This window comes from Nicotiana sylvestris, chromosome 10, assembly GCF_000393655.2.
Source record: "Nicotiana sylvestris chromosome 10, ASM39365v2, whole genome shotgun sequence".
NCBI lineage: Eukaryota > Viridiplantae > Streptophyta > Magnoliopsida > Solanales > Solanaceae > Nicotiana > Nicotiana sylvestris.
In genome coordinates, this window is record NC_091066.1 from 14,431,429 (window position 1) to 14,448,779 (window position 17,351).

At 40.7% G+C, this 17,351-nt stretch overlaps 1 protein-coding gene across 1 annotated transcript; it reads left to right on the forward strand.

The window, feature by feature from the left end:
* Positions 1-15,038: 15,038 nt before the first annotated feature.
* On the forward strand, positions 15,039-17,014 carry LOC104216885 (UDP-glycosyltransferase 74E2-like). Its single transcript, XM_009767027.2, has 2 exons — positions 15,039-15,692; positions 16,307-17,014. The coding sequence occupies exons 1-2, from the start codon at positions 15,039-15,041 to the stop codon at positions 17,012-17,014; spliced, it is 1,362 nt and encodes a 453-aa protein (XP_009765329.1).
* Positions 17,015-17,351: the final 337 nt, after the last annotated feature.

Sequence of the window (17,351 nt, forward strand, 5' to 3'; positions counted from 1 at the left end):
AAGTGTTTAAAACAACTAAAATATGCAAAAGTCAATAAAAGATAAGACAACACAGCCCAAACAACTGGTGTCACGAGTCTAGAGCCTCTAAATGCATAACTAACTGTCTAATACATCATAAGTCTAAAAATGTAGAAAAAACAAGATAGGAAGGAGGAAGTAGAGCTGCGGACACCATGCAGCTACCTTGCAATCTCTGACAAACTTTGGATAAGCTGAGGACCCACACTCTGCTGCTCGGGCACCTGGATCTGCACACAAGGTGCAGGGAGTAGCGTGAGTACGCCAAACCAGTAAGTAACTAAAGTAAATAAGGTCTGAAAGAAGTGACGAGCAGTTAAAAATCATATAAAGAAATAAACAACACAATAATAGATCAAACTCCATAGTTTAAAACCAGTTTCGTCATAAAATCTTCAGTTTCAGTTGGAATACTTGAAATCATATAGTTAGCAATTTTTTCAACAGAGTCTTATTTTAAAAGAAGAGTGAAATCAGTGAAAATGTCACAACTAGGCCCCTCGGGCAAGGTATCACTCGGAATATGGCCTCTCGGGCAGCATCTCAGTCACTCGTGACTCAACTCTCGTCACTCAGTACTCACTCTCAGCACTCAGGCTCATTAATATCTCATAATAATTATAATCATAGTAACCGCTGCGACGTGCAGCCCGATCCATAATTTATAGTCAACTACGCTCACTAGGGGTGTACAGACTCTGGAGGGGCTCCTAATTACACACACACACACACACACACACATATATATATATATATATATATATATATATATATATATATATATATATATATATATATATATATATCGCTGTGGCGTGCAGCCTGATTCATAATTCATACATATATAAATATTGTCACCATAAGGTTCTCAACTTCTCTCAGTCATTAACCTCACGGCCTCTCGGGCACAATAGTAGAAATTAGGGAACTCAGTACAAACACTCCTCACATTTAAGAAGTAGAGTGATAAAACCAGTTTTAAACAATAAAGAGGTAAAACATGACTGAGGATATACTTTCAAACAAGTAGAGTGAGGAAAAACAGTAAAAATGCCCCTAAGGGTCTCAATAGGTCGGCACAAGGCCCCAAACATGGCATACATCCCATAATATAGTATAAATGACTAAAGTAAGGAATATCATAAGGTTCCAAATCAAATACGCAGCTTAATAGTCGCTACGGAACAGACCAAGTCACAATCCCTACCGGTGCACGCCCACATGCTCGTCACCTAGCATGTGCGTCGCCGCATTTATCAAAACAAGTCAAATACCGGGTTTTTGTACCCTCAGTTCCAGATTTACAATGGTTACTTACTTCAAACCGGTGGAAATACTACTCTGCGACGCCTTTTCCCCTCGAATTCGCCTCCACTCGCGTCGAATCTATCCAAAATCAAAATCACGGCATCAAAATATGCTAAGGGAACGAAACCCAAACGAAAATAATCAAATTATACCAAAAATATCAAAATTGGCCAAACCCGACCTCTGGGCCCACGTCTCGAAACTCAATAAAAATCACATTAACGGAATCCTTATCTTCCCATGAGTTCATTCATACCAAAGCATCAAATCCAACCACAAACGACCCCTCAAATCCCAATTTCTAGGTCTCCAATTTCAAACCCTATTTCTTCAATTTTAGGCTTAATTTCCATGATTAATTAGGTAGATTTCACATTAGAATCGAGTTTTAAGTCCATGAATCTTACCTCCAAGTGATTCCCCTTGAATCCCTCTTCAATCCTCTTCAAAAAGCTCCAAAAACGATCAAAAATGGAGGAAATAAACCCCAAAATCGCGGACAAGACGACTATTAAAACCTTCTGCCCAGGCCTGAAATCCTTCATCGCGATCGCGAAACACAAGCTAGCAGGCCCTCAGATTTACTCTACGCGAACGCGGATAGGCCCACGCAAACGCGATGCTCAGGACCTTAAATCTACGCGAACGCGGATAGAGCCACACGAACGCGATGCAAAACTTGCCCAACTCACGCGATCGCGACTCAAGCTATGCAATCGCGAAGAAAAATTTGACCTGCCCTCCTCACAACCCTACGCTATCACGAGACTCCCTATGCGATCGTGAAGGAGAAATCTCTACAACAGTTGAAGCTCAAAAATCTGCAACTTCAAACAACATGGAATGGTCCGATTGACCACCCGAAACTCACCCGAGGCCATCGGGGCCTCAACCAAACATGCCAACATACCCCATAACATCATTCAAACTTTTTCCAACCTTTAGAACGCTCAAAACAACATCAAAACACCAAATTCGCATCGGATTCAAGCCTAAGAATTCCAAAATCTTCTAAATTACGCTTTTGATAAAAAAAACCAACCAAACCACATCCGAATGACCTGAACTTTTGCACATACATCCCAAATGACACCACAGAACTACAGCAACTCTCGGAATTCCATTCTGACCCGTATATCAAAATCTCACCTATCAATCGGAAATCGCCAAAATTCCAATTTAGCCAATTCAAGCCTAAATCTACTCCGGACCTCCAAAACTCATTCCGATCACACTCTTAAGTTCCAAATCACCTCCCGAAGCTATATGAACCATTAGAACACACATCCGAGCCCTCTAACACATAAGTCAACATCCGGTTGACTTTTCCAACTTAAGCTTCCTCAAAAGAGACTAAGTGTCTCAAACTTTACCAAATCCTCTCCGAACCCGAGACAACCAACCCATCATATATAGAATAGATAGACAAAGGAAAAAAGCAGAAATGGGGGAAACGCAATGGTAACTCATGAGACGACTGGCCGGGTTGTCACATCCTTCCCAACTTAAACAAACGTTCGTCCTCGAACGAGTCAAGAAACATACATGAAGCCTCAAACAGGTGCGGATATCTACTCCGCATCTCCTGCTCGGTCTCCCAGGTAGCTTCATCCACGGGCCGACCTCTCCACTACACTTTCACTGAAGCTATATCCTTTGACCTCAACTTTCGAACCTGACGACCCAAAATAGCTACTGGCTCTACATCATAGGTCAAATCACCATCCAACTGAACTGTGTTGAAATCCAGAATATGAGACAGATCCCCAATATACTTTTGGATCATAGAAACATGAAATACTGGATGCACACTCGACAATCTAGGTAGCAAAGCAAGCTCATAAGCCACCTACCCAATCCTCCGAAGCACCTCAAAAGGCCCAATGAATCGAGGACTCAATTTCCCTTTCTTCCCAAATCTCATAACACCCTTCATGGGTGAAACCTTCAATAGAACCTTCTCGCCAACCATGTAGGACACATCCCGAACCTTCCTGTCAGCATAACTCTTTTGCCTCGACTGCACTGTACGTAGCCTCTCCTGAATCACCTTCACCTTTACTAAAGCATCATGCACCAAGTCTGTCCCCAATAGTCTGGCCTCATCCAGCTCGAACCAACCAACTGGAGATCTACACCACCTCCCATACAAAGCCTCATATGGAGCCATCTGGATACTCGAATGGTAGCTTTTGTTATAAGCAAACTCTGCAAGTGGTAGAAACTGATTCCATGACCCTCCGAAATCAATAACACAAGCACGCAACATGTCCTCCAATATCTAAATAGTGCGCTCGGACTGCCCGTCCATCTGACGGTGAAAAGCTGTGCTCAACTCAACCTGAGTACCCAACTCTTGCTGCACAGACCTCCAAAACTGCGAAGTAAACTGAGTGCCCTATCGGAAATGATGGAAACTGGGACACGATGCAATCAAACAATCTCCCGGATATAGATTTCTTCCAACCGCTCTGAAGAGTAGGTAGTACACACAGGAATGAAGTGTGCGGACTTGGTCAGCCGATCCACAATCACCCAAATAGCATCGAACTTTCTCAAAGTCCGTGGAAGTCCAACAACAAAGTCCATAGTGATCATCTCCCACTTCCACTCTGGAATATCCATCTGCTGAAGCAAGCCACCCGGTCTCTGATGCTCATATTTCACCTGCTGACAATTGAGACGCCGAGCTACAAATCCCACAATGTTTTTCTTCATTCTCCTCCACCAATAATGCTGCCTCAAATCCTGATACATCTTCGCGGCACCCGGATGGATGGAATACCGCAATCTGTGGGCCTCCTCCAGAATAAACTCTTGAAGCCCATCTACATTGGGCACACAAATCCGGCCCTATATCCTCAACATCCCATCATCACCAATAGTCATATCTCTGGCATTATCATGCTGAACTCTGTCCTTAAGGACAAGCAAATGCGGATCATTATACTAGCGCTCTCTGTTGCGATCATATAAGGAAGACCGAGAAACCACGCAATCCAATACCCAACTAGGCTCTGAAACATCTAACCTTATGAACCGATTGGACAAGGCTTGAACATCAACTGCAACAGGTCTCTCCCCAACTGGAATATATGCCAAACTCCCCATACTCACTGCCTTTTGGCTCAAAGTGTCGGCCACTACATTGGCCTTCCCTGGATTGTACAATATAGTGATATCATAATCCTTAAGCAACTCCAACCACTCCGCTGCCTCAAATTGAGATCCTTCTATTTGAACAATTGTTGGAGGCTATGATGATCGGTAAACACCTCACAAGACACACCATACAAGTAATACCTCTAAATCTTCAACGCGTGAACTATGGCTGCTAACTCCAAATCATGTACGGGGTAGTTCTTCTCATGGAGCTTCAACTGACGAGAAGCATAAGAAATAACTCTACCCTCCTGCATCAATACACAACCAATACCAACTCTCGAAGCATCACAATACATGGTATATGACCCTAAAGCTGACGACAAAACTAACACTGGAGTTGTGGTCAAGGTTGTCTTGAGCTTCTGAAAGCTCTTCTCACACTCATCCGACCATACAAATGAAGCACCCTTCTGAGTCAACTTGGTCAAGGGCAATGCGATAGATGAGAATCCCTGAACAAACCGGCAATAATAGCCTGCAAAACCAAGAAAGCTACGAATCTATGTGGCTGAGGACGGTCTGGGCCAACTTTGAACCGCCTCTATCTTCTTCTAGTCAACCTAAATACCCTCACTAGACACCACGTGCCCCAAGAAAGCCACTAAACTGAGCCAAAACTCACATTTGGAGAATTTTGCATAAAGTTTTTCCTCCCCCAATCTCTGCAACACAACTCTCAAATGCTCCGCGTGCTCCTCCTAACTACGTGAATACACCAGAATATCATCAATGAAGACTATGACAAATGAGTCGAGATAAGGCCGGAACACGTTGTTCATCAAATGCATGAACGCTGTTGGGACAATGGTCAGCCCAAAAGACATCACTAAGAACTCATAATGACCATATCGGGTCCTGAAAGATGTCTTAGGAATATCCGAGTCCCTGATCTTCAACTAGTGATAACCTGAACGGAGATCAATCTTGGAAAACACTCTCGCTCCCTAAAGCTTCGAATAAATCATCAATGTGAGGCAAGGGATACTTGTTCTTAACTGTTACCTTGTTCAATTGCCTATAATCGATGCACATCCTCATAATGCCATCCTTCTTCTTCACAAATAGAACCGGCGCTCCTCAAGGTGACACGCTAGGCCAATGAACCCCTTATCAAAGAGTTCCTAAAGCTTCTTCTTTAACTCTTTCAACTCTGCTGGTGCCATACGATACGACAAAATATAAATGGGCTGAGTGCCCGGCACCAGGTCAATACCAAAATCAATATCCCTATCCAGTGGCATGCCTGGCAGGTCTGCAGGAAACACATCGGGAAAATACCTCACAACTAGGACATAATCAATACTGGGAGTCTCTGCACGGACATCCCTCACAAAGGCTAGATACGAAAGACATCCCTTCCCAACCATACGCTAGGCCCTCGAGAATGAGATTACTCTACTGGGAACATAATCAGTCAAACATCGCCACTCGATCAATGGCACACCTGGTATAGTCAATGTGACGTTCTTGGCATGATAGTCCATAATAACACGACATGAAGATAGCCAATCCATTCCCAAAATGACATCGAAATCCACCATACACAATAATAAAAGATCCACTCGGGTCTCCAGACCCCCAATAGTCATCACACACGACTGATACACACGGTCTACAATAACAGTATTGCCCACTGGAGTAGATATATGAACAGGTGAAACAAGAGACTCACGAGGACGTATCCAAATAACGGGCAAAGTATGATTACACATAAGAAAAGGTGGAACTGGGATCAAATAGTACAGATGCATCTCTATGGCAGACTAAAACAATACCTGAAATCACGACGTCTGAAACAGCAACATCTAGTCTACTTGGGAGGGCATATAAACGAGCCTGACCACCACCTAATCGACCTCCCCCTCTAGGGCGACCCGTAGCTGACTGACCTCCACCTATAGCTGGCTGGGTGGGTGGTAAAGTAACTAGAGCTAAAGTTGAGGGCTGACCCCTCTGCTGAGACGGACCATTATCAAGACGAGGACACTACCTCCTCATATGCCCAAACTCTCCACACTCATAACAACCCCTCGGTGCTGGAGATGGGGACTGAAGGGAACCCTTGGCAACGAAATGACCAGTAGAAAGACCTGGCATGGAAAAACCCTGAATTGATGGAGCACGGGATGAACTCTGGGATGTAAGGGCACTGAATGATGAGTGGCCCTGATGAGAACTGTGAGAACCATGAACTGATGATGCCCCATGATAACCTAGGTGAGCTGACTGAGCCTGCCTGAATGGACGACCTCTGCCCTGCTGGAACTGACCCCTCAAAGGAGCACTACTAAAGCTACCAGATCCCCTAGGCCTCTTGGCCTCCCTCTCCTCTCGTTCTTGGGGACGAACCGACTCAATCTCACGGGCGATGTCAACAACCTTCTCGAAAGTAGCACCTGTTACCCTCTCCCTAGTTATAAGAATCCAAAGCTAATATGTGAGGCCATCAACAAATCTCTTGATCCTCTCTCGATTTGTGGGAACCAACCAGACCGCATGACGAGCTAACTCAGAGAACCATATCTCATACTGCATCACAGTCATCTCTCCATGACGCAACTGCTTGAACTGCTTACGCAGCTCCTCTCGACGAGACTATGGCACATACTTCTCCAGAAAGAGAATAGAGAACTGCTGCCAGGTAAAGGGCGCTGCACCAACTAGCCTATGCCTCTCATAAGCCACCCACCAAGTGAAGAAAGCTCTAGAAAATTGAAAGGTGGTAAAAGCTACACCACTGGTCTCTAGATTACCTACTATACGAAGCATCCTTTAGCACTTATCCATGAAACACTGGGCATCCTCACCCTCTGCACCACTGAATGTCGGAGGCTAAAGTCTACCAAACCTCTCTAGATGACGTTGCTCATCGTCCGGCATAACTGGTACCACATACTCTTGAGATGGTGCAACCGGCTAGGCTGGAGGTTCCCCCGGTGTCTGAAGTCCCTGCACAATCTGCTTAGGTGTGTGAGCAACAGGAGTTTGGGTGCCTCCTCCGGCCTGAGAAGTAGCTGCGGCCGTAGTAACTGAGACCGCCTGAGCCAAACCGGTACACACTGATAAAATCTGAGTTAAAGCCTCCTGAATGCTTGGAATCACAATAGGCACAGCTGGTGCCTGAGTTGATGCTGTTGTAGCGTCCACAAGTGGGACCTGATCCTAAACTAGGGCAGCTGGTGGATCTGCAGGTGTTTCCCTAGATGCTCTGCCCCTACCACAGCCTCGGCCTCTGGTGACCCCAGCTGGTGGTATTGGTGGTCATCCATCTTGCCCAGTAGCACGTGTCCTTACCATCTGTGAGAGAATAGAATAACAGAAGTTTAGTACTCGGATCAACAGATTCGCACGACAAGAATTTCAAGAAAATGAAGTTTTTCCTAAGGTTCTACAGCCTCTCGAGGATAAATACAAACGTCTTTGTACCGATCAGCGAGACTCTACTAAACCGACTCATGACTCGTGAGACCTATGTAACCTAGGCTCTGATACCAACTTGTCACGACCCTGAATACCAGTCGTGATGGCGCCTATCACATTACAAGGCAAGCCAACCCAAAAATTAATCACGCCGCTTTTTCTTTTATAAAAACCATTTTTCTACCACGGGTTTAAATACCAATTTTCAAAAGAAGTGTTTAAAATAACTAAAATATGCGGAAGTCAATAAAATATAATGCAACACAGCCCAAACATCTGGTGTTATGAGTCTAGAGTCTCTAAATGCATAACTGACTGTCTAATACATCATAAGTCTAAAAATACAGAAAATAACAAGATAGGTAGGAGGAAGTAGGGTTGCGGACGCCATGCAGCTACCTTGTGTAATCTCCGGCAAACTCTGGATAAGATGAGAACCCTCACTCTGCTGCTTGGGCACCTGGGTCTACACACAAGGTACAGGGAGTAACGTGAGTATACCAACTCAGAAAGTAACTAAAGTAAATAAGGTCTGAAAGCAATGACGAGCACTAAAAATCATATAAAGAAATAAACAACAGAATAACAGATCAAACTCCACAGTTTAAAACCAGTTTTATCATAAAATCTTGAATTTCAGTTGGAATACTTGAAATCATATAATTAGCAATTTTTTCAACAGAGGCTTATTTTAAAAGAAGAGTAACATCAGTGAAAATGTCACAACTAGGCCCCTTGGGCAAGGTATCACTCAGAATATGGCCTCTCGGGCAGCCTCTCAGTCACTCATAACTCATCTCTCATCACTCAGTACTCACTCTCAGCACTCAGGCTCATTAATATCTCATAACAATAATAATCATAGTAACCGTTGTGGAGTGTAGTCCGATCCATAATTTATAGTCTACTATGCTCACTGGGGGTGTACAGACTCCGGGGGGGCTCCTACAGCCCAAGCGTCATATCGTTGCGGTGTGCAGCCCGATCCATATAAGTATCGTTGCGGCATGCAACCCGATCCATAATTCATACATATATAAATATCCTCACCATTAGGTTCTCAACCTCTCTCAGTCATTAACCTTACAGCCTCTCGGGCAAAACAGTAGAAATTAGGGAACTCAGTCCAAACAGTCCTCACATTTAAGAAGTAGAGTGATAAAATCAGTTTTAAATAATAAACAGGTAAAACATGACTGAGGTTATGCTTTCAAACAAGTAGAGTGAGGAAAAATAGTAAAAATGTCCCTAAGGGTCTCAACAGGTCGGCACAAGGCCCCAAACATGACATACATCGCATAATATAGTATAAATGACTAAAGTACGGAATATCATAAGGTTCCAAATCAAATACGCGGCTTAATAGTCGCTACGGGATGGACCAAGTCACAATACCTATCGGTGCACGCCCAAATGCTCGCCACCTAGCATGTGCGTCACTGCATTTATCAAAACATGTCAAATACCGGGGGTTTGTACCCTCAGTTCCAGATTTACAATGGTTACTTACTTCAAACAGGTGGAAATACTACTCCGCGATGCCTTTTCCCCTCGAATCAGCCTCCACTCGCGTCGAATCTACCCAAAATAAGAATCACGGCGCAAAATATGCTAAGGGAATGAAGCCCAAACGAAAATAATCAAATTATACCAAAAATCTGGAAATTGGCCAAACCCGACTCCCGAGCCCATGTCTCGAAACTCGATAAAATTACATCAAGGGAATCCTTATCCTCCCAAGAGTTCATTCATACCAAAAGCATCAAAATCCAACCACAAAAGACCCCTCAAATCCCAATTTCTAGGTCTCCAATTTGAAGCCCTAGTTCTTCAATTTTAGGCTTAATTTCCATGATTAATTAGGTAGATTTCACATTAGAATCGAGTTTTAAGTCCATGAATCTTACCTCCAAGTGATTCCCCTTGAATACCTCTTCAATCCTCTTCAAAAAAACTCCAAAAACAATAAGAAATAGAGGAAATAAACCCCAAAATCGCGGACAAGATGACTATTTAAACCTTTTGCCGAGGCCTAAAATCCTTCATCGCTATTGTGGGACCCTCATCACGATCGCGAAGCACAAGCTACCAGGCCCTCAAATTTACTATACGCGAATATGGATAGGCCCATGCGAATGCGATGCTCAGGACCTTAAACCTATGCGAACTCGATGCACAACTTGCCCAACTCGCGATCGGGAAGAACAATATGACCTGCCCTCCTCACAGCCCAACGTGATCGCGAGACTCCCTACACGATCGCGAAGGAGAAATCTCTGCAACAGCTGAAGCTCAAAAATCTGCAACTCCAAACAACATGGAATGATCCGATTGACCACCCAAAACTCACTCGAGGCCCCCAGGGCCTCAACCAAACATGCCAACATATCCCATAACATCATACAAACTTGTTCCAACCTTCTGAACACTTAAAACAACATCAAAATACCAAATTCGCATCGGATTCAAACCTAAGAAATCTAAAATCTTCTAAATTACCCTTTTGACCAAAAACCCAACCAAACCATATCCAAATGACCTGAAATCTACTATGGACCTTCAAAACTCATTTTGATCACGCTTCTAAGTTCCAAATCACCTCTTGAAGCTATTTGAACAATCAAAACTCACATTTGAGCCCTCTAACACATAAGTAAACATTCGGTTGACTTTTCCAACTTAAGCTTCCTCAAAAGAGACTAAGTGTCTCAAATCTTACCAAATTCTCTCCAAACCCGAGCCAACCAACCCGATCACAAATAGAATCGATAGACAAAGAAATAAAAAGCAGAAATAGGGGAAACAGAGCGGTAACTCATGAGACGACTGGTCGGGTCATCACAATCAGTGACGCTTATAAAAGGGCCCTCTTTTATTATAATTTACTGTCTATCAGAATCACAAAATAATGAAGCATTTTTAATGCAAATTAAATGTCAAAGGGAGAAACAAAAACTCAAACATCAAAATAGGCGGAAAGGAAAGTCAAAATTTATATATTAAACTTTGAAAAACACAAGGAATATGTTTGTATTTAAACCCCAAAACAAGATAGGGGTAAACCAACCATTATTCCAAAAAAAAAACTTCCCATCTACAAGTTCTAAACAAAACCATAAAAAAATAGAAAAAACTAGGAGGCATCATCCATTGGAACATCAGCAATGGGAGCATCATTGACGGAGGTAGAGGGATCAACTTGAGAAGAAGAGGCTTGAATAGTAGCTTCACCAAGAGCAAGTTCATCACCCTCGGGAATTCCATCTTCAGATGAAGGAAAGTTTAGACTTTGCTGAGTTTTTTCGATTGCCTCTTTAGCTTTAGCAATCTCAGCGTTGAGGTCAAAATGCTCCTGGTTGGCTTCCATTAAAGTTTCGAGGTGAGTATTCAGAAAAGCTCTACTCACTTCAAGTGACATCTTATCCTCGAGAGCCTCATAGTATTTCTCCCACTGATCAATTTTAGTTATCAACTACTCCTTCTCTATTTTAGAAGCGTCAAAAGCTGTCTTTGAAGGAGTAAGGGAACTTTCCAAGAACTTAACCTTATCAGTAGAGGCACTGAGGTCTTCTTGAGTTTGAGTAAGTGTTTGAACCAACTCTCCTGAATAAGCCTCTTTCTGGTTAAGGAGTTCCCTCAAACTCCTTATCTCCTCGGTTGCCTTTGAAAGCTGCTCAGCTAATGAGGACTCAAGGATATCCTTATCTTCCCCAACTTGGCTTGAAGAAGCTTTTCAATCGCTAATTCGGCGGCGATCACGTGCATTTGTTGCTCTAAGGTGTCCTTCTCCTCTGCCAACACTTCCTTCTTCAGTGGAAAAGAGGTAAGGGGAAACTCCTCAGAAAAGGGATCAAAGGCTTCTTCACTTTTGAAGCCATGGTCAAACAGCTATCCAACAAAAGCATGGGGGATCATTCACTTCTTTATTAGAAATCAGTAATGAAGCGTTTTTTGGTTCATCTAAAGGTATGGGAGGAACATAGCTTGATGGATGGGTAGTTTCATCGTCGAAAATAATGCGCCTCCTAACTCGAGGTCTATGAACTAAAGAACACTCCTCTGGTTCTTCTTCTCCCTCAAAGCCACGAGCTCCGTCAACCTTCCTCTTTGAAGAAGAGCTTAGAATTCTTTCTTGAGCAAGACTCATTGTAAGTCTTGTAGATAAAACAGAAGCAGGACTAACACCACGAATATGATATCCTAACAAAATAAAAGAGTCATGGTAAGAAACTCCAAAGTTAGCAAAAGAGAAAAAGAAAAAGACTAAGCTGGAAAAAGTACCGTGTGTCTTAACTTTCCACCCAAATATCTGTGAGAGATACTTCCAAGATCTTCTCTCCATAGGAGAAAAAGATAGCAAATTTCCTACCCAAACATGAAAGTTAGAGATCTTCTCAAAAACTTCCATAGTTGCTGAAAAAGTAGGCAAGAGTGTACATGAGAATCATTTTTTAGAGAAGAAAAATATAAGGTGCAAATACTTACGTGCAAAATTTCACTTTTCTGGAAAAGACATGTTTTCTTCACCCACCAAAGCACTAGTGGGAGCAGTAATGAAGTTAGTACACCAGCTTCGATTTCTGTCATCCTCAGGGCTAACTAATACTCTCTTACTTTTGTCCACAAGGGAAAAAACTCCTTCACGAAATAGTTTAGGGGAGTAAAGATGAAGAAGATAACGAAAAGTAAATGGCATGGAAGGCAAGTTTGACAAATAACAGAGGCATGCAACAACTCTCCAAATAATAGGACCAATCTACCCTAAACACACATTCAAGTAATGGGCAGTACTCAATAATCACTGGGTCAATAGGAGGTTTAAGGCCTAGGGTAAAAGGATATATATAAACGAAGGAATAACCAGTTTGGTATGAGGTTATTCTCTGGTTGGTACCAAGAACTAAATTTGGGAAGTCAGGTTTCCAATAACATTCCCTTTGAACGAGAATGAGAAGACCAGTAGTAATCAGAGTAGGGTAACGATCAACACGATCAAGGGAAGCAGCCATGAAAGAAACTTGGCTCTTCATGGATTCACTATCAGTCATAAAGGATAGCTCTTGAGGAACAATTTCCAACATCGGGTTCACATAAAGCTTCAGTTGAATCTTTATCTCTAGAAGAAGATCTTAGGGTTGCATAAGCCCTAGGTCTAGAAGAAGACGGATTGGCTGCACTGCTTTGAGATGGGGAACCGCGGTTAGAAATAGAACCGAGGCTACTCAATCTACCACCTCTTCTACTTCTAGTAGGTACATTGGAGGAAGCAAACTCGTCGACAATTACAACTTTGCGAGGATCGGGGGAAGACATGATTAACTAAAGAATCACAAGAAAAAATATAGAAAGGCATAAGACAAGAAGTCAAAGGAGGAAAGGCTTTAGAAAATCGGAAAAAAGGGTGAAAGATTTATAAGAAGACACGACTATTAAGGTTATTATGAAGCGTCATAATGGAACTGTCACTTCATGATTGATGTGGTTGCATAAAACCCCTAAAAGACGCTAAAGAACTGAAGGACCAGTTGATAAAAACCACGTGGCATGATCATTAAATGAAATTGATGAACATCACATTGGTTCAGAAAAGGGTATGATTACATTCAAAAAAACGGTGGCAGAGAATTCCCGCCATAAAAAAAATTTCACTTCCCCAAATATTCACCAGAGAATATTCAGGAAAGTGGGGGATTATCTGTACTAGTGGTGAAAAAGTGCTACACGTGGAGTATTAGATTGCTGACATGCCATAACGCGTGAAAAATTAATATAGCGACACATGAATATATTATTTGATAGAAAAAAAAAGGCACGGGAAGAAATACCCACGAGACGGTACCACGCCTAACAATTGGCAAGGAATGAATAAATAATAAATAAAAAAATATACATGAACCGGAAGGAAATAAGGAAGGAGAATCGGAGTGAGACATTTATAGCAATAAATGCATCAGTTATAAGTATCCAAAATAATGGGCAATCAATATCATTAATGCCCATAGTGAACCCAAATTATGAGAGAAAAACCGTTACTATTGTATATTCCTATATAAGGTCGCGTAATTCTATTTGTAAAGACAGATCAAAAACAATATTGAAATATACACTTTACTTTTCTGCTTTCTCGAAACTCTCTACTTTGACTTTGCAATCAATTATTTCTTTAGTTATTTTTATTATATTTTTGAGAGAGTGAAGTAAAACTTGGTTATCAGTAACCCGTTTTCTTCTAGACTTTGATCAAAAGGTCTATTTTTGGTTAAACATATATATGTAGTACATGTGAGAGCAAGATATATTCTTAGCGATTTACATCCAAATATAAATTATTGGGAGAATTTAATTAGTTGTCCTTAAATTTTATATCTCAACGAAATAATCCTATAGTCTTATAGCCATAGAGAAACAATGACATGTATAAGAGCATTATGTCAAATTATGTCTTTTCTTTCTTAATTAATTAAAACAGTCAAACACCGCTATGTAAAATGAAATGTAGAGAGTATTTAGTTTGAATATTGGACGTCAAAGGTTGGTGTTAAATCAGATTATGCGTAAGATCACATAATTTTTTCAGCATGCAAAATCGCTTGCCAAAAGTAAAATTTGGCAAAATTAAAAGATCAAATGTGTCCAGAACTAGCTACTTGTATTAGAAATAAAACCAAGAATCTCCAATTCAAGCCTCTTTTGTCAATCCGGGCACCAAAAAAAGTCGAGAAGATTGGGGCGCAAGGTGATTGTCGCTCAAGCAACTGTGAAAGCAGACTCCGTGAAAAAGTCGTGTGCATCAAAGAAAAGAAATGGAAGGACTCTCCTTCTCTATCTTGAACCTAGCTCTGCCCGTTTGGTGTATTAAACATAGAAGGAAGCATCACTATTTATAGGCAAAATTACCAATCTCACAGCCAATCAAATTTGCTCATTCAACACTTTGCAAATTGTTGAATTAACCGCCCAACTTCTCTTCAACTTTTTAATCATTTTCTTTGTTTTATTTATGGGTCCCACAATCACATGTAAGTTGCACCCAGCGTTTAGTATAAAAGATGACCTAAGGTGCTACTAATATCATTCTCGGAAAAAAAACAAGAGAGCTAAGAGTAAAAAAAAAACTGTGGGAAATGGAAGAAATCAACAGCAAAACTCATGTTTTAGTTCTTCCTTGCCCTGTACAAGGCCACATAAATCCAATTGTTCAATTTTCCAAAATTTTGGCATCAAAAGAAGTTAAGGTGACAATTCTCACTATAGATTTCGTATGCAAAGCCATGCTATTAGATTGTGGCCCATTAATAAACATTGAGTCTATTCCACACGAGGCAATACCAGTAGGACTTGAAAATTTTCTTGAATGGTTCCAAACATTGATGTTGGAAAAATTCAGTGGTATTGTTGAGAAATTTGGTGATTCTGAATATCCTGTGAAAGTTGTCGTAATTGATTCAATTATAAGTTGGATAATTGACTTAGCACATGAGCTAGGTTTAAAAGTGGCTGCACTTCATACACAACCTGTTGCTCTCTCTGTGTTGTACTATCATATCGATCAGGAAGACTCTACTAATAAAATTCCTTTTGAGTGTTCTGTTCCTGTTTCGTTGTCTTCGCTTCCGTTGTTGGAAAAGGAAGATTTGCCTTCTTTTATCTGTGAGACTCATGCATATCCTATTGTTAAAAGACTTGCCTTTGGCCAGAACTTCAATTTCAAGAAAGCAGATTGGCTTTATATGACAGTGTTTGATTGGTCACGCATTAAATTTAATAAAGAAAAAAGAGTTTTTGCACGTACTAAAAATATGTCGTTAAAGCAAAATAGGAAGTGTAAAGTCAGAATTTCCAAAAAATAGAAAGGAGTTATTCTTTTTAAAACAGACTGAAGTAACCGTCCAGCGTACTGCAATAACATAACTTTAATCTTTCCGTAAACATAAGTATTTCATTAGTATGCAGATATACACACACATCTCTAAAATTTCTAGATCAATAATTTTAAGATATTGGAACATGTCACTTGATATGCGGGTGTGGAGGTCAAGAATTAGGGTAGTAGGTAGTCGAGTGTTTTGCTCTTTCTTTCTCAAACCGGTAGCACAAGTGATAGTATGGTATCTTTTTCACTCGTAGATTGCTATCTTTACCTATTGTTTGATTGATATCTTTCGCTTTGATTTTCTTAATTTCTTGTTATTTTTTTTACTACTTGTGACCTATGCTTCTTTTCATCTAATCTCTAGCCGAGGGGTCAATTACAAATAACCTCTCTGCCCTCCCAGGTAGGGGTAAGTCTGCGTACACATTATCTTCCTCAGATCCCACTTGTGTGAATTTACAGGGTTTGTTATTGTTGTTGTTGTAATAATTTTAAGTTTTTGGTGCTGAATTTGTACAGGTGGTTAACTGGTTAAGGACACAATATTCAATCAAAACCATTGGACCAGTTGTTCTGTCAATATATCTTGACAAAGAATATGACTCGAGTCTAACCAAGCCACATTATGAAACTTGTAAGAAGTGGCTAGACTCCAGGGAAATTGGCTCAGTTATTTATGTATCATTTGGAAGTTTGGTCAGTCTTAGAGAAAAACAAATGGAGGAATTAGCATTTGGATTAATAATGAGCAATTCCTACTTCTTATGGGTTGTTAGAGATACCGAAGAAAACAAACTTCCAAATGAATTCAAGTCCAAAGCATCAGAAAAAGGACTAATTGTAGATTGGAGTCCTCAACTTGATGTCTTAGCTCATAAATCAATTGGTTGTTTTTTTACTCATTGTGGATGGAATTCGACGCTCGAAGCATTGATTTTGGGAGTGCCAATGGTGTGTATGCCTCAATGGGTAGATCAACCAACTAATGCTAAATTTATTAGTGATATATGGCGAACAGGAATTCGAGTTAAGGCTGGAAAAGATGGTGTAATTACAAGAGAAGAAATAGCAAGTTCAATTAAGGAAGTTATGGTGGAAAAGAAAGGAGTAATGCTAAAAGAGAATGCAATTAAATGGAAAATATTGGCTAAAGAAGCAATAGATAAAGGAGGGAGTTCTTATAAGAATATTGAAGAATTTATTGAAGCTTGTAATGCATTAAACTGAGTAAAAGATTCAAAGAATATCTGTTTTACTAGTGGTTTGGATTTTTAGAGCATGTTTAGTTTGTTGTTTCCAAACGTATTATTATGTATCGTTCTGTAATTTAAGATTGTATTGAACTCTATTATGTTATTGTTATAAGTCTGAATAGATAGACTCTATATATTTTGTTATTGTTGTTGTTGTTTGATTTGATTGTATTGTACCGTATAATAACTGTTAAGTTGCTAAAATGCTCTTTAACTACTCATGTAAATATTGGGTTTATCTAAAATACATCTTAAAGAAAATTTAAGACAAACTTTTCCCTAATGTATAATCAATCATAATTAGACATTGA

Excerpts from the sequence above, each read along its gene's own strand:
- LOC104216885 (XM_009767027.2), top strand. The coding sequence starts at position 15,039 with ATGGAAGAAATCAACAGCAAAACTCATGTTTTAGTTCTTCCTTGCCCT. Across the intron at positions 15,693-16,306 it reads AATTTAATAAAGAAAAAAGA|GTGGTTAACTGGTTAAGGAC; the intron begins GTTTTTGCACGT and ends GAATTTGTACAG.